The sequence below is a fragment of the Pholis gunnellus genome, assembly GCF_910591455.1.
Source record: "Pholis gunnellus genome assembly, chromosome: 12".
NCBI lineage: Eukaryota > Metazoa > Chordata > Actinopteri > Perciformes > Pholidae > Pholis > Pholis gunnellus.
In genome coordinates, this window is record NC_136539.1 from 17,295,698 (window position 1) to 17,321,850 (window position 26,153).

Below are 26,153 nucleotides of genomic sequence, written 5' to 3' on the forward strand. Positions count from 1 at the left end.
GAATCATGAGAAACATTTTTACCTGCCTAAAATTAACAAGTTAGCATGCTGATGTTAGCATTTAGCTCAAAGTCCCGCTCTGCTTACAGAGCCATATTGATTCCTGTTCAGTTCTCAATAAAGCTTGAATGCATAGTTGATGTAAAAGATTAGGTGAAGGCCAACACCACAGTTAGAAGTTGAGTGTTGTTATCTGGTGATTTGGTATGAAACACAATGATTCCTTTGTTACCTGTAGCTTGATGTACAATACAAACAAATATGGTAGATAAACAGCTGACCAGTGTTTTAAGAAAATAAAAAATGTTAGGTACAGTAACAATATAAGATTTCAGTAAATTCAAATTAGTTTTTCCCAGAAACATCGTTAACATTTTGGGTATAGAGCAGCAGACAGGCATTTTGAGAATAGATGATCCTGATACACTGAATTAAACTGGCAGCCATCATAAAATCCCATCCAACACAGTCACAGAATAGGGCCGGAGCAAACTGTTCAAACAAACACAGATACTCTGATTACAATCTGTGTGCAGAGACATTCCTCTTAACCTTTCACGGGCACCGGCCCACATTCCTGCAGACCACTTTCAAATATATGCAGGATGCGTGTATGTGGGAATACAAGATGCCCAAACAGATTAATGTTGACATTTACAGGGGGGCTGAAAGAAGAACAAACTACACTAAATGTCCTGACAGGATTCAGGGGTGAAGTTTGACTTGATGAAAATGTAAAATCTTGGCGAAGGTTGAGGGGTTGAATTGTCAGTTTAAGGTTCAAACTTGACCAGACAAGAGGTTAGTTTCAAGAAGTGTCCTTAGATATCTTTGTGACTAAAACAAACTCAATGTGTTTGTGTATGTAATAATGTTTCAATGATAAATAGCTCTACAAACATAATAGCCCAAGTCTTTTATATTTATTGAATAGCATGGACTTTTGACCCTCATAAGGACCGGAGCAACAACTACAGCCACCAATAACATTTTCATATGGACAAATGGATACTTTGTCAATAATCTAAAACGGACAAGTCTGCTGTCATAACCTGTGTCCTGTTTAAAGCACAGCACGCTTTCTTCCTGATCTCTCTCCATGAACCCTCTCAAGACAAGCAACAGTCACAACAAACCGTACAAATGGGGATATGGGACATACACTTTCAAACAGTCTCTAAGGGGGTCCGGGGTCGTCCTCCCCCTTTTTTTCTATAAGTTTTAAAGCCATTTAAGACAATAGAATGCCTTTAAAAATGTGCACATCATTTGGGAAAACCATGTTGCGCTAAGAGAAAAAAATTAAATTCATCCTATAGAGCCTACCTCATATTTTGTATCTAATTGTTCTCCAACTTTCTTCATCATTCTGAAACCATAACACAACAAATGTTGTGGCCGATTCATTTTCACTCCACCTGAAGAGAGATAGATAGAGAGCAGATAGGTAGGTTATGAATTTGGCATAAAGCAGCATTACTAATCTTGAAACCTATTTCCTGATGTGTGTCGTGTCTGGTAGAGATGTACAAGAGAAGACCAATTAAGACATTTTAAGCTTTCAAAAGAACCATGTATTTCTATTCAAGATGGACAGAATGATAGATTGCTAATGTGTTGTGCACCGAGCACACATTTAATCATAACTGAACTCATTGGCATTTGTATTTGCCTTTTAATTTATAATCTATGGCACGTCACTAATGTGCCACTACTTTCAGTAAAAGGGAAAGTATTTACGGGTGAATGAGAGGTGATGGCAGAGTTATGTACTGGAGGCCGGGTGGCTCGGGGAGGCCAGTGTGTACCAGGCATGCCAGCGTTTAGTCACGGCAGATAACTGGGTCAATAACCCAGAATCCCCTGTGTCCAGAGACAAACACAGAACTGGAGAGAGAGGACCTTAAGCTTCAACAACATCTCGTCGCTGCAGAGGTCTCTTTATTTGCATGCTTTGCCTTCTTTTCTAACGTCTCAACCTTTCTCTCCTTCAAATCAAAATCTAAACGAACGTTAACCTCTCCTGCTATTTGGAGCTGCTGATGTGTGCAGATGTTTAACCCCTGGTTTCTAATCTTTCCATTCAATGAATACTCACACTCGCAGACATATTCGGCTCCTTTCTTGGTGCCGGCAGGATGAAGTGAGAGGGTTAACATGATGAGACTTGAGATCTCTTCTTCCTTCTCCACCTGCTTTGTATTCTCTCCTGTGCTCTCTCTGTCTGTCTCTCTTCCGCCTTACTTTCTGTCATCCTCTCTGCAGTGAAGCACAGCTGAGGTATGGGCAAAGCATCAAAATGTGTGTGTGTGTGTGTGTGTGTGTGTTAGAAGCTATGCCAACCTGAACTTGCTGAACTGCAGCTCTGACAATCCCTCAGCACTCGCTGTGAGGTACAGCCAGCGACACAAACAAGTCCATTTGCATTATTAGCACTTCTTATTTGAGTTACAAAAACTCGATATGGGAGATGAACTACACAGGTTTGAATTTACTGATTAAACCTGACGTCCTTTTGCCAAATGTGGTTGTACGATGGAGTCAAATCACGAGTGCGAGACACTGCATCAGATATTCAGCCAAATGAATTTCAGTGATTTCAACATCCCTCTGCTGCAGGTCTTTCCAAAACACAAGCCAGCAGGGTTTCATATTTTGTAAATACTCTGCAGTTCCTGCGTGTTTTCCTGAATAGCCTCCAGCTTTGACACCTTGTTACAGGCCACTGACACTGGAAGTAGGAACAAAAAATACCTGCTGCAACGCCAAGAAATTCAGCTCCAGACATATTTTCTTCCTGTCACATACACAGAAATGACTATTTTCATTTCTCACGTCATCCACCATTGAAGAGTTTATTTCATAAGTAATTTATACGCTACGTAAAACTTACAGGATCTAAAGTTAGTATGGACAAACTGCTATGTCATAGGTTTTAAAAACACACTTTTTTTAACACATTATTTTACGCTGTGAATTATAAAACATGCATGCTGTTCTATTCACGTGCCATATTACTATATCTGTTCTCTTGCAGAAACAATCCCTCAGCATGTTTCAACTGGACAATAAAATAAAGCAAAAATAAACAGGTTGCAGGAGCATAGCTGAAAGTTCAGTTGTTCTCTCTGTCGCATGAAACGCTACCAACTAACAGTCCAGAGAAGAGAGCAGCTTCTTCTGCTCAATACTGGGACTCAGCAGATTCACCCAAATTAAATCTCTTAGTATAATCAATACTTGGAGGGCTTCTTTTCTCTACAAGGAGCAATGACTTGAGATGTTACAGCATCAGCATTTAACTCAATGTTCCTTCACTGGTCAGTTTAATCAAATCTAACCACCAGCAAAGAAACTCCTGACCTAAACTTGTAAATGAACAGTATTAGATTCACTTCATATGCTGACAGACAGACAGCGAGCTGACCGAAATGTACAGCCTTGAAATAAGGCTACACACACACACACACACACACACACACACACACACACACGCATGCAATGTCTTTGTCACACTCATGCAAGACATGCCATCAAGTGAGTAACAACATGAATTAATAATGAAAAAAAGATCCCTGCTCTCGTTAGAGCATGCAGGTGCTGATCCATGATCAAACTCCACAGGCAGGTGTGACGTTCAGGTAACACACCGGAGGCTCTGGTGGCACCGACAGCTGCTGTAGGTGGACTAGATCTGAACTCGGCTACCATCACAGATGGTCCTGATGGCTGTCCATGAGATTGAATGTGACTTTAAGGTCTTAATCATCAATGGACACGCAGCTACATCATGTCATGATACCGATGGAAGCTACAACTACTGTCTCAGTCAGGTCAAAGAAAGTCCAAATGATCCGATACATGAGTACCTCAGTCAATCATCAAGATACTCAGAAAGACACTACTTTACTTGTCTTATTTATAGCACTATAATCATGTTAAGTGATGAGGGAGAACATATTTACTGAAGAACTTCAATCAGGATATTATCTTTCAATCGGCTCATAGAGACTATGAAGAATCATCAGCCAACTCTTCAACCCCACACACAAATAAATACCGCAGAAAGTTTAAAAACAACATAAGCAATTTCCCATAAAAGAGTCATGTAGCAGACATGAGTCACACTCAGCTGGTCCCTAATCTTGTTTTTAAAATGTTGCATGCTTTTTGTTTTGGTTTCACTTCACTTAGAATGTGTGCACATTGTATTGATTCTCACCACCCTCTGGATACATGTTACAGCATACCGTCGCTGTGGTCCACATTAATGAAAGCAAACGGTTCCCTCTTGTGTCTATTTTGTGCCATTGCCCTACCTACAAGTTCAGTATCTTAATGAGTTGTGAAGTTCAAATTCAGATTACTTGACTATCCAATAGAATTGAAAATGTGTCTTTGTCACTCTCATATAACAATACACAATGTACGCACGCAACAATACAACCAAGTGGCAGCAATAATAAAAGTGCCGAGTGGTGGCAGTATTTTTCTATTGTATATATTGTGTCACTCAATTCAAGTCACAGCTGTTTCAGGATGTCAGGATCAGCGTTCACCACCCAACTTTGACGCTATATTGTAAATATCAAGCTTCTAAATCTGTTTAATTGTCATCGTCAAACTTTCGTCAGACCTTCTCCTTTGAGGAGGAAATGATGATGCTGATGATGTTCAGTTCACTGATGTTGAATTATATGTACACTAACATTCTAGTGCTTACAGTAAGGGGATGTAGCCCAGCGGTAGAGAGTGTGCTTCGCATGTTAAAGGTCCTGATTTCAATACCCTGCGTCTCCAAAAAATGTCTTTAATGATTGTTATCATGAAGTGCTTTCAAGAGTATCTTGTTTATTAATCAAACAATTTAACGCAAGAATATGTAAGTCAACTTGCACAACTCCCCATAAAGTGCTATGGATGTTCAATGTAAGGGGATGTAGCTCAGTGGTAGAGCGTGTGCTTCGCATGTACAAGGTCCTGGGTTCAATCCCCAGTATCTCCAAAATTATTTGATGAAATTCACAACTGCTTAAACCCTTGAACGAAGAGGATGTAGCTCAGTGGTAGGAAGGCCCTGAGTTAAACCCCCAACGTATTAGACGTGCCTCTATTAATGCTGACACAAAGGGATTAATAATACACAGTCAGTAATCTTGTTAACGCTATATCTATACAGAGTCAGCTAATGAATATACACCTATCAATAATAGATCAAACTAAGAAGGAATACAAATAAGATAAGAATCAGGAGACATTTCCAGATTTAAACCACATTTATTGCCCCTTTCTGAGTATAACATTTTATTTCCTATCTCACTGCATTCATCTATCAAAACTAACAACATTCTGCAATCAGTTCCCCGGATCATCTCTCTATAAATGCAAGTTACAAAAATATATACACTTAGTTACAAAAAGAATAAACTCAAAGTCATAAATTCAGTCATGTTATAGCCTCATATTTTTGAAACCTCCAAGAAATGTAGGTTTTTATAGAAGACCATGACATGTTTTACATGTTTGAGCCAAAAGAACAAGAAACTATGTGCGCTTTTATATTACCTCTGACCATTTTAGAAATCATAGCAAAGAAATGAACTGAACTAAAAGTGGAGGTAATGTGTTGATGCTGGGCTACAACATCCAAAACATCTGTACTGTCCTTTGACGTGGTGTCAGTGGAGGCCAGCTGAATGCTTTCGTCTCATCCGTCCTTAGTTGTTACTTCTGTATTAAACTAAACTGCTATTAAAGTTGTTTCAATAGCAAAAAGAAAGAAAACGGTCCCAACACATACTGTACATGTCGACATTCTGCAAAAACTTAAGTGACGATAAATAAAGTACAAACACATTTCAGTAACGCCGGAAAAAATATTTTAAATCCAACAGCTGCTTTTCTGTAATATTGGCAAGTTGTTTTTGTTGTATTCTGCAGCTTAATGTGAACTTTCTACAGTTATATTCCTGAAAATTTAAAAACAAGCTCAAGTCCTCAACAGTCAGTAACATGATTATTAAAAACATCAACAGTTCAGTTCTCAGTGGATTTTTTTTTTCCATCTAAATGTTTGACTCCACACAGGGTTGTGGTAGATGTTCTGATACCTGATTTATACTTTTAATATATCTCTAATAAATAATTTAAATTGCTTCTAATAATAAATACATGTAGGACAAACCCTTTGAAATGGATTTGAGGCTTAAAAAAAACCAAAAACAAATGTGACAACTGCTGAGGTCGGGACAATTCTGGGGGCTAAAACTGGGTGTCATGCCAAATTGTAATCGTGTTCCAAAAAGATCTGAAAACACAGTAACTTACAGCCCGTACAGATGTGTTCACAGGATCAAAAAACAGAAGAAAAGAAGGACCGTGATATTCTTTTGTAGTCTTGTTAATTAGCTGCATTAAAACACACACAGTGATAGACAATCATGGCACACACATATATGCCACATTCTTTCATTGAAGGAAGTGCCGTAGCTCATAACAAAATAGTGAATGTTTAGAATCTCTCTCAAGTAGTCATCACTTTTTGGGGGTCAACTTTCCACCAAATTTCACTGAAATCTGCAGACCGGCTATTGACAAATCCTGCACACAAGCTAAGAGGACTGAGAACATTAAGACTTTGATGAAATACCAACCGAGGAATGAACCTTTCCTTCATGCTCAACTATTCAGTGTTCCCTCATTAATTATATCAAGTAAAGTAAAAAGAACATGCTCCTCTGTAGTGACATGTTAGCGTCCTACTGGTCAGCTGACGGTTTATTACTAGTTGTGAATATCAGAAGTTCAGACCTGAGACAAACTGCTTCACGGTAAGTTTCACCATGCAGGAGCACGCACAGGGTTAGGTTTGCAATACAGGAGAGAACAAGGGCCAAAAGATTCATAAATAAAAATAATTTTATAAGTTTCAGGACACAAATGGTTTAGTGTAATGTTTTGAACAACCTCTCCTGCTTTCAAAATGATGTAAACGGGTCGACATTAGTTCGGGGAGTGAGAGGGGATGTCACTGAAATGTAGCCTTTTTGATTTGTATGCAAAGTAAAGACTAATTTACATTTACGGGAACATATTGTTAAATGAGAAATGAAGCTTTCTGATCTGGTGATTTTGGTTTGGCTTCTGAAGAAGAAATATCAAACCTCACGTGATGCAATCAGTGCATGAAACTGATGGTTTTGATTCCACACAGACAGTAAAAAACCTGCTGTTAACTCCATCAGTGTCTCCTGATGTTGCTCTGGGAGAAGTGCTCACACTACTACGAGTGCTAACAACATGCTCAAGTGCAAGAAAACCAATTTTTGACAACCAGCAGTCTCAACTGCTCATTTTGAACAGAATGGCAGTTACCAAACACAGTAGTGTGGTTGAGACCTACTGTTACATTAATGCATGTAAAAAGACAGCAAATACTACTTTTAAACCTTGAAGTTCCCTTTGCGTGTTTCCTGGCCATTAAAACAATATCTACATTGTTATTTCATATTTATTAACTTATGTTCACTTTCAAATCTGATCTGGTCAGTCACTTATCTTTGAGTATTATAAAGTGCAACAACTTACAGGGACATCAATATATTTAATATATTATTCTATATGCGGTTACACCACCACAAGAACATTGTCAGCACTGTGATTTACATTGAATACTTTTGATGACTATCGTTGAGTTTAGAAATGAAAACTGAGCTGATGCATTAATAAAGAATATTACTGAAAAGATCTACAGTGACATCTTACCAAATGTTATGAGGATAATAAAGCAGTTTCCTAACAGAAGAAGGCGATGTGTTACTTTCCTATGAAAACTTAATATACAAAAGAAGGAAATTTGGTGCGGTGTAACATACTGAGAGGATCAACAGTGAACGAGGTGTCAGACATCATTTGACAGAAGCTGAAGGAGTCACGCTCCCTCCCTCCCTCCCTCCCTCCCTCCCTCCACCTGTCTGTGCAGCCTCCCAGTGGCCTCCAGTAGAATCCAGGTGGTTGGACTGGTTTTGATCTGGCAGCTCCTTTGCGCGTTGTCCTCTCTGCTCCTACATAGCAGACTCCTGCAGGATCTGCATGTAGCAGGCCTGCAGCAGAGAATTGTAACGAATGATTCAGGGATGAAGGATTAACGACTGATGATGATGAATTTATGATATAAACTAAAAAGAAATAATATTGCACACATCTTTTAAGTCGTCTAAAAGTATTATTTGAGTAATTTGATAGTTTCTTTTGGTCAGTTGGTTAAGGAGTAGTGTGTGTGTGTGTGTGTGTGTGTGTGTGGGGGGGGGGGGGGTTCCACCTTCAGTGTTGTGAACATCAGTCCCATCTCTCCGTGCTGAATGTTGGGATCCATTAAATCGTCTATCAGACTGACCTCGGCTCCCAGGTTCCTGATCCTGAAACACAACATGTTCAGCCTGCAGCGTCTGCTCACCACTACAACACGTCGTCATGATTCTGAGGCCTCTTTTTCAAAGTGTGTCCTCAACACTCACACTGATCAACAGTCTAGTTGCAAGTTACAACAATTGCCTGACCACAAATGAGCTACATTAGCTGTATACAGAGTAATAACCGAATGACAGTTTACAATAACTCACCTTGCTCTGAGCACCACATAGATGAAGAGAGGGAGCAGGTCGTCCATGCACCACAGGAAGTTGTCATCCAGCATGGGTTTTACTTCCTGGGTCAATTCCTCAAACGTCTTCTGGATGACGAGGAGTTTGTCTGACGGAGTGAAGGTGGTGCTGCGTATGTGTGTGTGTGTGTAGGGAGACATTTATATTTGTTTATACACATAATAATACACTTGTCATTTTAGTCATGTCCTGAATTGCACCGTTTCTGTCACAGCTCGTCGCATCAGGTGAGGCGATGGGGGTTGTTGTTGTTTTTTCCAGTGCTGGTTGTTAAACCTTTAAAATGTGACTTGTGGCTAAGCTCCATTAGTTTGCAATTCTGTGATCGCAAGGATTAACGAAAATTCAACCAATTCAAGCATTACTTGCAATTTTGTCCAATCGAAATATTCCGGCATAAAACAAATAAATTAATTTCCGATTGCCAGGCTAAAAAAAAAGTTCAGGTAAGCATCCAAAGTAAGCATGTTGGACATGAACTCAGGCTTCACGGGTCTGGGTTTCCTGCTCGTTCATCGGCTAATCACACTGTGTCAGGTGGTCAAGTCACATTAAGTGACTTTGCTCATTATGTCGAGTCAGTCCACACGGCAGCTACCTGATTTGTTGGAGTGTCTCTACAGCAGAAACAAAGCAGGCATCTGTACTGCTGGACACAATCTGTGATAAAAAAGTTGCAAAAGAAAATCAGTTATAGAGGACAAATCAAAAGAGCACACTTCAACGTTGGAATCACAGGGGATCCCCTCATGTGTGTGAGTGAAGGATGAGCGGATTCAAAGCCGGTGCAGGAAATGGAGTAACATGAGGAGAAAATAGTACATTTATCATCTAACCTGCGTTTTCTCTCCCAGTATTGACACCCACACCGGCCAGAACTTCCTACAAGAAAAACACAGTAAGCACACAGCTCTCTGCATCAGAAGGGGTCAGAATTTAAAAGGCATTCAAAAACCAAACCAGAATGACATCGTTGATCCTGAAGCCATTGAGAGACAGCGTCTGTGGGTCAAACGTGTGTGTGTGTCTGCGTGTGTTTTGTTGAATGTGCACACTCACTCCCGCACTCCCAGGAAGCTGAGCAGCGACCGGTCGGGCTGTTTGTTGAGTCGGAGGATGCGCTGCCAGTACTGGACCTCCTCCTGCTCCTCCTGCAGGCAGTACAGGGTGAAGAGAGGAGGGTAGAGTCGAGGGAGCAGCTGAGGGAGGAGCAGAGAGGAGCAGCTCACCACCAAAACGCCGCTGGAGGACAAAGGGGATGGAGATGAAGGTTCAATGTACGACACAGCCTCATAGCATAACCATTGCGTTCACTGCCTCTCTTTTCATACATGTGAGTGACACTCACCCTTGCTCTGCTATGTTAGAGTTCTGTTTGCTTTTAGATGAAGAGGCAGGCGGGTCTGGGATGATGCCGCCATCATCTGGTAGCCCTGGAAAGAGAAACCTGAGAGCAAATTACAAATGATGTATTAATACCACCTCGCGAAGAACACGGGATGCTCATGTACAGGAGGCTGTGGGCTGAGCAGTTGAAGAGGCAATCGAAAGAGAGAGAGCTCAGAGCTGGAGTCTACCTGACGATGCTGTAGAAATGAGTGAGGTAGGCCAGAAGCTCCCGGACGGCCAGCCTGAGCAGCCGGCGGTTGGATCCCACACCGACGTAAGTCATCCTGTAGACCGTCACCAATGTCTCCACCAGCCAGCCCAGAGGGTGGTGACGGGTCTCACACGCCTGACACACAACCACGGTCACAGAGTGAAAACTTAAGTATCACACCAACAAAACCACAGATAGAGGAACAGATAGTTTTCCTTGATTGGGTCGGAGATTAAGGCAGTCACCACTCGTCTTATGGTAAATCGCTTCCTACACTTGTACCTTGATGAGGTATCTTCGTATGTTGTCGTAGTTTGCCGTGGTCACCGGTTCTCCATGCTGAGGAATAAACTCCAAACACTCCAAAGCTTTACTCTGAGACCGAGTGAGATCTGGGCTACAAACACACACACACACTTATTTTAACACACAACTGTTTTCTCCACTATACGTGATCAGGATGGCGACAACATTTGCTTTGATTCATTACAGGCGGATTTGAGTTAATGCAAATTGATCGTGTGTTGGGTGCTGCACCTTGCTTGTGTGTGTGTGTTGCCGTATCTACCTTTGTCGCCTTGCAGTTGCTATAGTCACAGCAATGTTGTCCCAGGCTGCAGTCCTCTCTCCTCTCCCGGCAGAGTCACAGCCCAGTCGACTCCAACACTCGTCAAAAACACAGAGCCACCTCTGGCCTGCAGGCACCGCGCACTGACCCATCCGGCTGCACATGCACACATTCAAACATTTAAAAAAAAAATACCAAACACGACATGAGCACGAGATGATACAAACTCGGATATCCTGTTTTGAGTGAATCAGCCTCACAATAATATCAATTCATAGATAAACTCACCTGAACATTCCCACAAAAGAATATCAGAAGGCAAAGAAAGAACACACACAAACAGATAAACAAAACGCTTGCATGTGATACTTACAGCAGGCAGTTTCTCTCTTTGTTTTCCGGTTCATCTGCAGATGGTTTGAGGTACGTTCCAACTACTTTCAGCCCTGTCGTCCACTCTCCACTGAACAGGCCCTCCAAGCAGTCCCCGTTAGCCAGGGACAAAACACCCTGAAGAAGAAGGGAAGGGAGTAATGAATGTATATGAAATGATGTCAAACGTCGGGTTCTGTGGTGGTGACTGACTGGGACGTTTTGCATTAACAACTGGATTTTAAGTTGGAATTAAGAACAAAAAGACAAGTCACAAGAAAGAAGGACAACCAGTTACAGTAGAAAGTTGTAAAGAGCATTAGACGTGGACACAAGGTGCCCTTAGGGACAGAAATGTCTAGAGAGCATGACCGAGATTTCTACCTTCCCGTTGACAGTCCAGTCCTCAGAAAACTCCCCTTGTAAAGCCGTGTCATCATCTGATATCAACAGACCTGGGCCCTGATGGAAGCAATAAACAAATATTATTATACTGTATTATTGTGTTCAGCACATCATTGCCTGAAGCCATTTAGCACGAAAAATCAAAGCTCAGTGGCATCACCTTCTGTCTTTAAGTGGCGCTACACATCAGAGCATCTCCAGAAGTTGCTGTTATCCATCTACTTTTATCTCTGAATACATTAAAACGCTTGTAGCTTAAAATAGACAGAACGATAAGGGATATGTTATATCAAAAGCACTATTTACTGGCCCAAAATCTACTGGGTAATGTAAGTTTAAAGCTCCTCAGACCAAGTACCGTTCCAGCCTCACCAATGAGCCCCGACATATGTGCAATGACAATAGCACTGACTATTCAAGCTCTAGGGTGAACTTACACACATCTTGTTGTCTCTGAAGATCCCTTCATAGTACAAACCGCACTGGGTGACAACCACAGCTCTGCCATGCCGCTGCTCGTCCGACCACAGTCCCATGTACTTCTCACCTCTGGGTAGAGCACAAGAGAGCCGTGACTAGAGACAGACGTGTGTCTTCACGAACATCATCTAAATCAAATCATCATCACGGTCATGCTTTTGTGCTTTAGGAGGCTGATATTGTCAAGATCGAGTCAAATACAACAATGTTAAAGGAGCTTTTTTTTTTCTCCAAGATCAGACCTGGTGATGTCATCGTAGACTCCGTATCCCGTCTTCTTGTCATGGACCCACTGGCCGATGAAGACGCTGGAAGACTTTTTGGCCAGCTTACCGGAGCTCAGCATGCCATAACCGTGCCTCTGCCCGTCACAGAAGCAGCCCTCGTACACCTCGCCACTGGCATACCTTGGTAGAACCACCAGAGACATGAATACCTCTGTGTGTTCGTGTGCTAAAGGGCACTATGGCTGGTTGTAGGAGTCACACATGATGACTCAATAACACCTTCATGTTAGTGACTTAGGGTCAAATTAACACCAGACAAGACCTCTGTGATTCAACTCTGTTATATACAATTTAAATGCAGGTAATTTGTCCAATCCTACATACTTTACTAATACGTCAGTAGAAAACAGTGTACTGACTTGTACTTGCCGAAACCATGGATCTTGCCATCTCTCCAGTGTCCTTGGTAGCTGTCTGGCTTATTTAGCACTTTGTCAGGCAATATACACTCTCCATAGCTGGAAAGAGAAAGAACAATTGACCAGAAATGTTGAGAAAATCGTTTCATCTTTGCTAGTTAATCACACAAATATAAATAGGAAACACCACCAGCTGGTTTCACTGTCTCAGGCATACTGGGTGTTTAAAATAAAAGACTGAAAATCATCACCAATAGTTTCAGTTTCTGCAAGTATTTAAATATTCTAACGTCACCTTAAAAAGGCAGAGAGATGTGTCATATTGCAAATGAACAACATCGAACATAAACTAGTTCTTTAGTGCTACACCAGGTTAATGTACTAACTCTTTAGTACTACAGCAGGTTAATGTACTAGCTCTTTAGTGCTACACCAGGTTAATGTACTAGCTCTTTAGTGCTACACCAGGTTAATGTACTAGCTCGTTAGTGCTACACCAGGTTAATGTACTAGCTCTTTAGTGCTACACCAGGTTAATGTACTAGCTCTTTAGTGCTACACCAGGTTAATGTACTAGCTCTTTAGTGCTACACCAGGTTAATGTACTAGCTCTTTAGTGCTACTCCAGGTTAATGTACTAGCTCTTTAGTGCTACACCAGGTTAATGTACTAGCTCTTTAGTGCTACACCAGGTTAATGTACTTACCCATCCTCCTGTCCATTCTTAAAGTTCCCGCTGTAGGTCCGTCCATCTGGCCACTTCATGGTGCCTCTGTGAAGGCAAATACATTTAACTATCAAACTATTTTTGTCTCACTGCGACAGCATTCACAGCTGCATAGGATTTACTGACGCATGTTGAATGTCGAATATAAGCAATAAATTATATTTGAGAGAAACAAACTCTCTAACCTGCCGTGAACTCGTCCTGCCAGCCAGCCCCCGGTGTACTGGGCGTCTTTAAAGCGGCCCTCTCCAGTGAACGAGTAGGAGGCCGTGCGAGACATTGCCGCCAACCCCGGCGACGATCCCTGACCTGCACCGCCCAGCACCTGATCCACCGCCTGGTTAAGAGACAGTAGCCACTTGTTCTGGAGAGAGAGAAAACAAAAGTGAGTTTTTAAGAAAGAATGGCCACAGGGGAAAGAGGCAGAATAACAGCAGAGAATTCTGAATTGAATTATACACAGACGAACATTTCAAACTGAACTCTGAAAATTAGCTGCTGACATTTGCTCCCCAAAGTTACGTTTCATATAGTGCCAGTTTTTGCTAAAACCATTGATCATGCCAAAACGTCATTATTTATTCACAAATCCCATCACTACTAAACAAAATGTCTTAGTACTTAATACGTATTAATATAGAAACAACAACAACAACATTCTACATTTAACAAGTTTAAATAGTTTTTCTCAATGTTTTTTAAGATTTGCAGAATAATTTACAAAAAAAACAATTTATATAAAACTTCTTGAATAACAACCAAGCTGCAATAAGTAAGTAACGAGAGTGTAAACTACAGATGTACCTTCTCTTGTGGCGTCGAGGCCACCAGGGTGAAACTCTCCTCTGGACATGTTATTTTGATGGCATAGCTGAGAACACAATATGTATCTGTGAAAAATGTTTTAACAAAAAATGCTACAACATATTTTACAAGCTGAGAGAAACCCAGATATCAGCTAACCACTGATGCTGATGTTCACCAGCACTAACATGTAGTTCATCTTCTAGCCACTAGATGCTGGAGCCAAAGAATTGAGTCAATAAAAAGAGAATGAACAGAACTAATTTAATGTCCTCGCAATATGTTTCTCTGGGAAAATGATATCATAACCTGGATATTACAGTTTAAAGAGTTTGTTTCATGCTAGAGTTTCTTTAAATGACAGCCATGACGTTTGTTGCTTGTTTGATTAGCTTCAACTCCATCCACGGCCAAACCAATGACCTAATATGGATGTTATGAGTGAGAATCTGAAAATCCAGGATCCCTTCAGTCCTGGGTGACATCACACTGTGTACATGTTTGTGGTATTAGCAAACCAGGCTAACGCATGACAGTACTGTACACGTGGGGGTGAGTGAGATGTCTTTATTATTCACCATCATAAAACACGGTTGGCTCACTGGTTTTACTGTCGCATCCAAGCATTTTAATTAGTGTTTGTCATGTTAGCCTTCATAGGTTGGATTTTATGAAATGCAACACACTCACAGTCCGCTGCTGTCTTCAGTCACTGGTTTCACCCACAGACAGCTCAGAGGGTAGATGTGATGTGTGGAGAACTGCAGAGAGAAAGAGCAGCGGTTCAGGTATTTATCGCCATCTTTCTGCGGATGTGAGACACTTCTCACAGTATTCAGTCCCGTCTTCCAAAGCAATGTTCAAAAGGAGGTTTGACCTTCATGGTATTTCATTCATGTTTCAACATAACCTCGGTTTCATTATTGAAAATAAACTAAACTAAACCAGAACGCACTGGACAGACCTAAACCAAACTTAAATAAGAAACATTTGCATAAACAGTAGGCAATGCTGGATCAACAATGTGTAAAAGGTCTACTACACACACACACACAACACAGGACATGAATCCAAAACCACAGAGAGAGAAACAGGACAGGTTTCACCACCGTCTTCTGCCTCAGAACACATCACCTCACACCCAACAGATAGGAAGGAAAACTGTGAGTCTATGTTTATACTGAAAGAAACACAAAGAAGAGAGGAAGAGACACGCGGGACAAGTTGTCATCTGGTCCAGTCTCATCGTAGCGTGAGCTACTGTAACTATGAACTCATCTATTTTCACCAATAGTTGATAAACATTACTGTAGCAAAGACGTGTAAACCCAAATCCCCCCCCCCACACACACACACACACACAGTTTGGTAGCAGCTAAAGCTCAGAATCAGCCATCAGAACGTGCAAAATAAATGTTAACACAGGACGTCTGCAATGATAAGGTGTGCAATATTACAAAGCCTGATATTTATTCAGTTAGTCTACGCTCATTGGGGTAGAAGAAATATTAACGATAACACAATACTGGGATTTTTAACACAAAATTGCTGAAAAGAAAAATATAATCCTCCATGACAGGAGGATTCGTTGCAGGGCTCATGGCCTGAACATTAGTTTGAGCTAAAGGTGAATTATATGTTTTGTGTGAACAGTCCCTTTAACATTACCCATATTCCTTTGTTAACATTTCTTTATTTGCTCACTAATCCCATGTGTCAGATCAAAAGCACCGAACAGAGGCCAGCCCGCCCATGCTGCTGCAGCACAAAGCTCAGGGTGGGTAAACTGGTGTCAGATATACTTACGAGGCTCTGAGAGGGAATGGCACCCTGAGGGAATGAAAGATACAATGCACAGATATCAACTTTATCTGCAGAACATGGTAGACGTCCAGAAACACCAGGAAGACACGTCCAGTGGAAGCTTTGTGTGGTCTAAACAACACTAATAAAGATCCTGTGACTTCTCTCTGTAATACACCGTTTAAACAGTGTGTTGTTGTTATTCACCGTCACTGAAGTTAAATATTAAAAGTTCTGTCTGCAGAGAGTTACTGGTGTCCACAAGTATAACACAAATACCATAATTTGGTTATTTTTGTACAGATGTTCTGTTAGCATGTGTGTGTACCTGTGTGTGCACCAGTGTGTCATTGAACAGTATGAACCAGTGGTTGGAGAACCGCCCGGCGTTCTGCAGAGTCAGCGATCTGTTGCTGCTTTCACACACCACACGACGCTGCGGGAGACGCAGGACCTCCTGATGAACAGACACACAACGTATATGTGAGGATTAAAAGCTGACAAACTGGTGAAAACAACCGTGTATTACACTTAAGAGTAGGTCGGAATGCTGCGTTTGTGAATTACCCGCTTGGGACTTTCTGTACCACTGTAGAAAACTAGCCGATAAAGACGATATAGACAGGAGATATGACAGCAGGTTTAAATAACTTTACAGAGTTGTGCTCACGGTAGTTTTTCCAGAGTGGGAGCTCCAGAAGAGGAAGGTGGTTTCAGCCTCCTTCTTCCTCTTCAACAGGGACGAAGACAGGGAGTCATACTGAATGCCACCCTGATAGAGGGACTGATACTCTGTCGTTAACTGGGGGAGAAAGGGAGAAGGGTTTAATTGTTTTTTCCTTTCTTTTTAATTTTAGAACATAAAGATGATTCCACTGCCTGACCACTGGAACAACTCTGAAAACTCCAAAATTCGGGGGCATGTTATATTCAGGCCAATGACACTAATAGGTTACAATATATCTAAAGTTACTCAATCGTGGGGGAAAAAAAGAGATTCGGAGAGAGAGAGAGAGAGCGCGAGAGAGAGAGAGAGAGAGAGAGGCGAGTTTCCTTCTCACCACATCGTAACAGGCTGCCAGTTTGAGCAGGACTCTGCTGTGGTGGTGGAGCTGCTGCAGAGGCCAGTACAACAAGGAAACCAGGTCAACATTACCACTGACGGACTGGTCTGGCACACACAGCTGAGCGAGCACGGTCTGCTGAGAGCCTAAACACTCACTGCACAGGGACAGGCAGACAGACACAAAGAGGAATGAGACGCTATCAGGACTCAATCATATTCAGCATTTTCATCTAAATATATGTGTGTCTGTCTTCAGTTGATGGGAGCTTGATTCACTTCAGGAAAAGAACAAATAAAGGAGCTTACAGTGAGAGTTTATGGAGTGATCGGAATCCACCCATCACCTGGAAGTTACTGACTGAAGAACAATACCTGGAGAGAGACGGACACAGAGAGAGATCTGGGTTTTCATTTGACTTCACATACTAGATACAACATAAAGTCCTCGGTGAAAACAACTTGTACCCTCTATCTCATATCAGCAGCATTCTTACTATCTACTGTTCTACTGTCAACAGAAACCTGGTATATGTCTTAAACACAGCTAACTGATTTCCCAAATGTTTTCTAACAAGCCCAAAGAGCAGAACACTGAAACATAAGTTTACAGTTTGGCTGCAGCCCAAACAAGAATAATCATTTCAAAAAGCTTTGTATTCAAACAGACGTATAAAGTAATTTACAGTACAGATACAGTCTGTTGTTACTGGGAATAAAGTGCACACTAAAATAATTGAAAAATCCAGAAAAGCAGGAAGACTAAAGAGGAAAATGAAAAAAATGATTTAAAAAAAATTAAATAAGAAGATGAACCGTACTCTTTATAAATGTCCAGAAAGTGCTCAGTGTGCGTCAGCAGGGGAAGGGAAGTGACATCACAACCCTGCACATCATGCAGGAAGTAACTGAGTGACGTGGAGTGTCGACCGATCAGGAAGCTCAGACGAACAAAACTCTCACAGAGAGAGAAGAAGAGATGAGTGCACGGCTCCCCCAACGACGGACACACGCTCTCTGTGCACACAGAAACACACATATTAGGTTTATGCTTTCACTTATTACATGCTCAAATCATGCATTTCCATTTATATTTAAGAGGAACATTCAATTCTGGGGTTTCAGAGGTGAAAATGCAGAGCAGATACTCCACAGCAACTGGTGCTGATCAACAGAGAATGAGTCAGTAGAGTCCTCCTCACCTCTGTTACGTAGCGGTGTGAGGAGGAGCTTCCTGACGCTGCTCAACCAGCAGTAAAACTGTCTCTCTCTGGAGGCCAGCTCATGGATAGCGGAGATAAAACCCATGACGTTCTGGTCCGCCAACGCCGCACAGCTCTGACCACCGCTGCAAACACGGCTAATGTAATCCATCTACACACAACGAAGGCATAAATGTTAAACATGCATTAGCAGCGCGATGACGTTGTCAAGTTTTCATATAACTTTAAAGCATATTTTGGGAGTAAAAACACTTGGAACATTTCTCCACCCATCATCTTCCTCTTTGGACACACACACACACACCTCCATGCAGAAGGGCAGCAGGTTGGGTCTGACTGTATAGCTCTCTGCTCTGCAGGGGGACCGTTGAGTCTGGTGTGACCTCTCCCTCTGCGTTGACTTGGACTCTTGCTGCTGGCCGCAGTACAACAGGACCGGCTGGACACAGTCTCCATCAGCCAGCAGGAGGGAGTGGCTCTGACCGGCTGACACGTCCCAAACCCGAAGACCATCAGACAGCTACAGTGGCCAGCAAGGGACAGAATATAGAAGGCTATGTACTGGTTTGTTGTAGATCTGTGACCGCAACATGATTACTTCACTGTATATTCTAACATGTTACCTGGCAAACAGTATACTGGAAGCTCTTGTCTTCTCTCGCGCTGATATTTCAGCACATTTGTATTTCTATTCATATGTCCTTGTTTATGTTTTACGGTATGATCGTCACCCACCTAATGATACGTTGCTTTCTCATTTTCAGTCATATATTTCTACGCATGATGCCATGACATGATTGATTAATTGACTAGCTAATTGATTGTGTGAATGACTGGATTTATGTAAGTGCATAAGAAAAGAAATAAGCATTTCAAGGTGTTAAAAAATATTTGACTAAACGTGAAAGAGCGGACATGACAGATCGCTGTACCTTTGTCTGTTGAGGAACAGTGACAGGACTGTTGACGTGGCCGAGCTGTCCACACATGTTGCTGCCCCATGTGTACACCTGAAAAACACGAGATAAGTTAACTGGTGTAAATATGAGTGCGTGTGCATTTGTACTTCTATGTTTGTGAGAAACCAACTTGACTTTTACCTTAGAAATTATGACATATTCTTCAGTCGTCGTGAAACTTTATTTACAGCTTAATGTGTGTCTGTGTGTCTGTTACCTGGCAGTGAGCGGTGAGAGCCAGTGAATGGTGTGACCCTGCAGCGACTTTGATCACCTCCTCGCCTGTCAAACACTTGATGCACAGAGGCTGGAGTCTGAACACACACACACACACGCACATTGACACGTCTTGTCGACATTGGAGGAGTTTCAGCCATGTGTTTAAGTCGGCCATCCCACGACTTGTGTGTGTATATATATATATATATATATATATATATATATATATATATATATATATATATATATATATATATATATATATATATATATATATATATATATATATGTCTGTGTTTGTGTGTCCACACCTGGCGAGCTGATCTCCATGTCCCAGTTGTCCCTCAGACCCGCGGCCCCAGCTCCACACTTCTGTCTCCAGAGACGGCAGACCTTCTCCAGCCTCCTCCGGTGCTGCAGCCCGGGTCCGACACGAGGAGGACGGCCTGCAGGCACACGGTCGCCGACACCGTGGAGACCCTGAAATAAAAAAATAAAAAGATCTCACGGTAAAGCCCTGGTTTTAAACGTCTCTCAAGACTGAAAATGAAAAACAGCGAGTACAAACAGAGGGAGGAAGTAGATGATGCGTCTCATACTGCAACATAATGAGGGAAATACAAGACATGATGAGAGACAAATCTATACACAAAGTGTCCCATATAAGAAGTATAACACAAGTCTGTAGCTGGTCAGTGTTGCCTTTTGTCCACAATAAAACTGCACCAGAGTTCACATACAATGTTCTCACCAGCCTAAATAAACTACATGGGCAAACACATACAAACCGCAACGAACAGGTTTGGTAAGAACTAGCCTGAATGACTTAGCGAGCTCCTCTGGAGCAAACTCGTAGAATCTTGTATCCTGAAAATAGCCAGCAGTGAGCTGTGGGAATCTGCCATGGTTGGGTAAACAGGCACAGAGCAGGAAATCACGGTGTGGGGAATATCCTGAGGTTTTCCTGTTCTGCCACACAGGTTAACAAAGGTTATCAACTACTTACAGCTAAGAGGTGCCTCCTCTTAGCCGGATAGACGACTAATCGGCCATATTGGTCGTTGTCGACTTTGTAGAAGTGTCAGTTTACTAAAGTTTTCTTTGGTCTACCACAGGCAAATAACAGACTTTCATTCCGACACTCCAAACCACAAAACAAGAAGTTTGTCTGCTGCGTCTGCTAATCACAATTCCCCTACAAATGTCCAACAATGTATCGGCCTGTCTTCTGTGGGATTATCCATGACCGTCATACATTATGCTGTGGATATATGAAGTGTAAAGAGACTTTGAAATGGTTAATTGAGCAATGGGAAGGGCCAAACCCCACAACATTCATCTCATTTGGCTTAATTATATTATGAATAAAGGACTTTCTGATTTTGTCACACATGGCTAAATAATCATTGGTGAACAGCGTCTGCCAGTCTTCATGCTACGCTAAGCTAATAGCCTCTTGGTTCTATACTTACGGCTCAGGTTACCAATCTTATCTAACTCTTAGCAATAAAGTAAATATTGCCCCGAACGTGTGGCAAAGTGGTTCAAACCCTACTATTCGTACCACGGGTGGGTGTTCCTGGCAGAGAGCGTCTCCTATTTGCTGCTGCTTTGCCCTTCTGATTGATATTTGTGAGACTGGTGCTCTTTGCTCCCTGCAGCGCCTTCTTCTCCGCCTCCAGACAAAGCCGGACTTCTTCCAAACACACAGGAGAGGAGGAGTACGCCACAGCCACTCCACTGTAACAGGAGGAGAGAAGGTCAAAGATCAGGCAGCAAATACATTGGATGTGAGAAAATGTCCTTTAATGTACTAGTGAACTTGGTCTTACTTGTTGGTTTGACTCTTAATAGGTGAATCTTCTTTGTAACTGGAAGTCAACAGATCCGTGGAAGGAGTTGAGGAAACACAGCTGTCATCTGGAGAGAAGGAATAAAAACATTTTAGCAGAAAGAAAATAGAACAATGAAGTGAACAAAGGAACAAATGGAACAAGCAAAGCAATGAACAACTAAATTAACAAGGTGCAAACAGCTATGAATAAATAAAGAAACTAGTGGAAAAAGAATGAACAAGTTTAGGAACAAAGAAGCAAAAGAACACAGGGATACAGACGTGAATGAGTTAATACACAAACTTCAAAAACAAAGAAAGAAGGAACCAAATTACCAACCTGAAGTGAAACTGCTCAGTGAGTCGGTATCTCCTGGCCCGGTGGTGTGGCGCATCTCCAGTGAGTGACTAGAGAGTTTCTGGAGGAGGTTCTGAAGCTCTGCTTCGTCAGGGAAAGCGGGGTTCTTATTGGCTCTCCAGCCTGGCAGTGGATGAGACTTGGGTCCGCCGTCTCCTCCATTGAGGGGGGGAGTGTGCCCAAATGGAAGATTCATCCTTAAGTTTTGCAATGGAGGGAGGGGAAGGAGAGAGAAAGCAGAGCAAAAAAACTGAAATAGATGAAGGTTAAATGCAACAAATGGAGAGATAAAAGAGAGACCGATGAATTATGTAAAACCGTACTGTTTAGAAAATGGACATAAACCGGCTGCAGAGCCAGTGCTGCTACCAACTGACCTTTCCCCAAACCTTCGACTGGGGTCTCTTCTTCTTGGAGAAGTCTGGGAACAAAAACCAAAGACGAGCATCAACCAATGCCGAAAAAGCTCAACCTCTTAAATAAGCATCTATGCTTATAGCTACTTAACCTAAAACATTTGAACAGCGTCTAGAGTCTGTAATTTGTAACTTTCTGCTTGGAACAGGATATTAGGGCTTGCCCGAATACATATATTTTTCTGTAATGTCTCCTTCTTGAAGTTACCTCGTCTGTCATGACCTCAGTCAGCTCCACCCCCAGCGGACAGTAGTGACCGGTATCAGCGGCAAACGGCTCCTCCCTTTCTGTGACTGAATGGTGAGGTGACTGACCCCGCTGCCTCTTCTCAGAAGGATTCTGGGTAGTCTGTTGAGGTAAACTGCGAACCAGGGCCAGGCTGTGGTAGGCACCACAAGCCACCTGTGGATTAAAAAAAAATAGAGATGGTATTTCTGGACACAGAACGTAGTATCTTTTTGTAATTTAAATGTGGCAAAGAAGATATAAGGAAGAGAAACTACCTGAACGACATGTCTGCCTGCCAAGTGCTCCACCTGTGCCAGTGAGGGAAATAATACAAATGTTCATCATCAATCAAATTTCCTTCACCAGCTAAAAGATTCCATATTCAACAAAAGCATCAATATCCACAACCGGGTTGATCAACTGTTTTAATTTTGGCTGGTTGACAAATGAAATTAATAGAGCTTTATACACATTACCTTCTGTGGTCTCCACACAGGAAAGGTGTTGGTGACCAGGCCGAGTTGGCAGCCGCTCCCCCACGCCCACAGCTCGTTCTGGGCCGACAGAGCCAGGCTGTGCTCTCGTCCAAGAGCCAGATCCACGACCCGAACCACTGCTGGAGGAACGACGTCACTGTCCACCACACTGACCGGGCAAGGCTCTGGAACTGGAGGATTCATATTGCTTATAAAGAAAGGCATACGGAAGGGGTTCTGACAGAAGAAGAAAAAAGGTAAGGACGGCAAAGCAGGAACCAAGGGAATGTGGGTAGAAAAGAAGACAGGAAGGGAGGAAGGAGGTAAGGAGGTAAGGAGGTAAGGTGTTTACTAACCTGTGATGCTTGTGTCTGTGCCCCTCTCTGTCAGCCCACACTGTCCTGCAGTGTTCTCCCCCCACATGTAGACGTTGCCCTGCTCGCTTAGCGCTCCGCAGTGGAAACCACCAGCGGCCACACGGATCACCGTCCTCCCCAGCAGAGAGACCTCCAGCAACGGAGCAGACACCGGGATGCTCATATCCCTCCACGACAGCTCTCCAAAGGAATAGACCTGTCCACCTGGACAACGACAACAGCTGAGTGTAACTTGGTAATCTTTTTTAGGATTATGAGAGTGTTATTATGTGTGTTGGTGTGCATTGACCCATCGGACAACCCTATTGGTCCCAAACACACACTGACCCTGTGTCAGCAGGAGTCCATGGTGTTCTCCCAGGCTGGCCTGAAGGACAGGCCTGGACAGCAGCACTCTCTCTGGACAGAGCTGCGCATTGGGGCCCGCTGACTGCCAGATGTGGAGCAGTCCTCGCTCTGGAGGTGTGGGGGCCCGCTCATCTGCAGTGCTGCAATGATATATGCAAAATGAATCACTAACTTTAGCCTGAAATGGGCCTTACATTTAGAGATAACCTGAACTAAGGCAAAAGTCTGTGGTGGAGGTGTCAGAGAGAAAGACTGAGACCACCGAGGTGCACCACACAACGCCACAGGAAGTCTTTTCTACCTGCGGCCATCAGACTATATAACTCCTTCCCTCTCTGCAGGAAGGACACTTCCAACGATAATAACCACATCACGTGCATTAGCACTTTTTTCTACATCATGCCATATTACATTTCATAGCTTAGCCTAACTATTATGAAGCTACTTAGTCAGCCATTTCTAGTAACATAACATATAAATGTAATTACTTTCACTCACTTTTAAAGCAATTTGAACTGAACGAATGATATGAAAGTTGCTCTATATATTAATTTAAGTTTAACTGTTAGACTGAGAGATCAGTGGACTAAATCTCACATCTTGTCACACTTCAAGGAAACAAGATTTGGCATCTTGCTGTGTGTGTGTGTGTGTGTGTGTTTACCTTTCCTCTCTGTTCTCCATCACTTCAGACTCTCCCTTCCACAGGATAGTGATGGCATCTTTATCAACATTTTTACAACGCTCTTGTCTTCTGTTCACTCCCCACAATAAATCAGTTTGCAGGAACAAAAGGAATCCTCTTTCCTGTTTTAACACCTCGTTGGTTCATCTGGCTTCAAGTGCTTATCTTTGTATAACACCTGTTTGTTAAAAAAACAAACAAACAAAAACAACAGTTTTTAAAGTGTGGCATGTGCAAAAAAAAAAGTTAGCAATTATAATGTCAATTTCGAGGACGACAGCACTGACTGTTTTCAAACTTTATAACAATACTTTCTTACTGATTTTCAACTTCTAAAACTTGTTTGACATTAGTTATCCATCACATTTAATATTTAGTTATCTTATCAGTACATGTATATGACACACGTATGCTTGTTAATATGATGACATATTTTGTTTGAAAAAATAAAAAGACTTGTGATGCACTGCCTAGAGGTGTTTAACTGCACCGTACAGTCTTAATCAGTGAGCTCAGAAACCTTGAGTTCATCTTATTCTATCAAACTACTAATCTCAGCTTCAACAAGTGAATTTTGTGGTATTAATTTGAGTCGTGAGGCAGCTCGTTTGGGATGGTTCCTCTGGGAGCAATGGTGGTTTCTTTTGATCTTCAGCGTTGCTGGATTCTGCTGACAAGTCACAACAACTCATTACCAGGTACAACTATTTGAGAGTTGTGTCTTAGTTGCACCACACTCCTCCGTCTGTGCTTCACATTAAACGATATAAAAAGCTTAGTAATATATCACTCACTTGTCTCCGTGTCTGTGGACACACACATCTCAACAACACGGAACCAGTAATCACTCTTAACGTTAACTTAAAGCCATTTAACGCGACGTACACCGAGATTAGCTAGTTAATAAACTACATACATGTTCGGTAGGTGAAAATAGAGACAATTGCAACTATCTTGCCAGGTATAACCTTTTGTAACATAAAGCGGAATACTTTCCCCTTACATAAAACATGAATGTCGTATATTGTCAATATACCAGCGAGGCGAAAGCCAAACAACTGAAGTTGGTTAGCTTAATGCTACCGCTGCCAAAAGAAGCTAACTAAACTTACCAACTGCCAGGAGATTTGTGACGCGGCACCTCAGAATAATTCCGAATAACTGTGTGTAGCACTGAAACACTGAGCTATGGATTGTATAAGTTGTATATAATCAAATCAGTGCACCGCAGTGAAAACAGAAGTTGTCTCTGACAGTTTTGTGTTGTTGATGGGAGCCACCTCTCCAACGGCAGCCATGCAGGGACAAACAGTACGGCGGTGCCACACCTGTTGGTGCTGCGGTATGTCAAAGAGGCGACATTAAAATAAGGAGGTTCCACTCTACCTCTGTTTCCAGTGCTGAAGTCTGGCTTCCAGCATGTTCTTTTTACATATCCGTCTCTTCTTTGAACGGCATCTGCCGACATCTGCTTGTACTTGAAGTCCTAGAATATGTATTGGATAAATAGCTGTCATCATTCAGTGTTGTGACGTTACTCTGTTAACTTGTAGTAATGCTTCCTCCACATGCTTATGCAGTTTCAAGGTCTGAATTTAATTATTATCCAAAAGTTAGAAAAAAATTTAACACAAAAACAGTTGCACATTTTTTTTAAAGTAATAATTAGTTATTAGCCTTATTCCATGATGGCTGTTAATATAAAATAACAATGTATATGTACTATATGTGTGTGAATGTTTGTGATGCCCCAATGGCTCCAGTTGTGTGTTGGAACAGCAGAGGTCTCCCTCCTCTGAGATGCAAAAGCAGCCTTGGCTACACCTGCTTTTTTTAGGAGCTCAGATTGCCTCCCAGATGTTGAGCACCAGGACCACAAGAGGTACTATCACACCAAG

The 26,153-nt window shown here is 42.1% G+C and overlaps 1 protein-coding gene across 1 annotated transcript; it reads right to left on the minus strand.

The window, feature by feature from the left end:
* Positions 1-7,973: 7,973 nt before the first annotated feature.
* Positions 7,974-25,521, minus strand: LOC306703555 (alsin-like). The gene is made up of 41 exons (XM_079169557.1): positions 25,368-25,521; positions 24,235-24,433; positions 23,550-23,710; positions 23,202-23,426; positions 22,846-23,036; positions 22,645-22,677; positions 22,349-22,543; positions 22,102-22,145; positions 21,707-21,921; positions 21,365-21,452; positions 21,097-21,272; positions 19,844-20,012; positions 19,531-19,627; positions 19,287-19,364; positions 18,659-18,874; positions 18,334-18,505; positions 17,953-18,148; positions 17,441-17,506; positions 17,130-17,289; positions 16,739-16,870; positions 16,397-16,525; positions 16,072-16,095; positions 14,956-15,026; positions 14,266-14,332; positions 13,647-13,825; positions 13,441-13,506; positions 12,735-12,833; positions 12,331-12,495; positions 12,046-12,157; positions 11,588-11,665; positions 11,205-11,341; positions 10,832-10,987; positions 10,546-10,660; positions 10,241-10,398; positions 10,012-10,110; positions 9,723-9,905; positions 9,500-9,545; positions 9,262-9,323; positions 8,622-8,771; positions 8,321-8,417; positions 7,974-8,102 (listed from the first exon to the last, which is right to left on the minus strand). Exons 2-41 carry the CDS (start codon positions 24,252-24,254, stop codon positions 8,064-8,066), a joined length of 4,866 nt encoding a protein of 1,621 aa, XP_079025683.1. The 5' UTR covers positions 24,255-24,433; positions 25,368-25,521; the 3' UTR covers positions 7,974-8,063.
* Between the last annotated feature and the right edge of the window lie 632 nt (positions 25,522-26,153).

What these genes read in the sequence shown, in the direction of transcription:
- LOC306703555 (XM_079169557.1), bottom strand. Translation starts at nt 24,254, where the DNA reads ATGGAGAACAGAGAGGAAAG. An exon ending in ATTAAGAGTCAAACCAACAA is followed by an intron (nt 21,273 to 21,364) that starts GTAAGACCAAGT and finishes CTCCTGTTACAG; the next exon opens with TGGAGTGGCTGTGGCGTACT. An exon ending in TCTAACATAGCAGAGCAAGG is followed by an intron (nt 9,906 to 10,011) that starts GTGAGTGTCACT and finishes TTTGTCCTCCAG; the next exon opens with CGGCGTTTTGGTGGTGAGCT.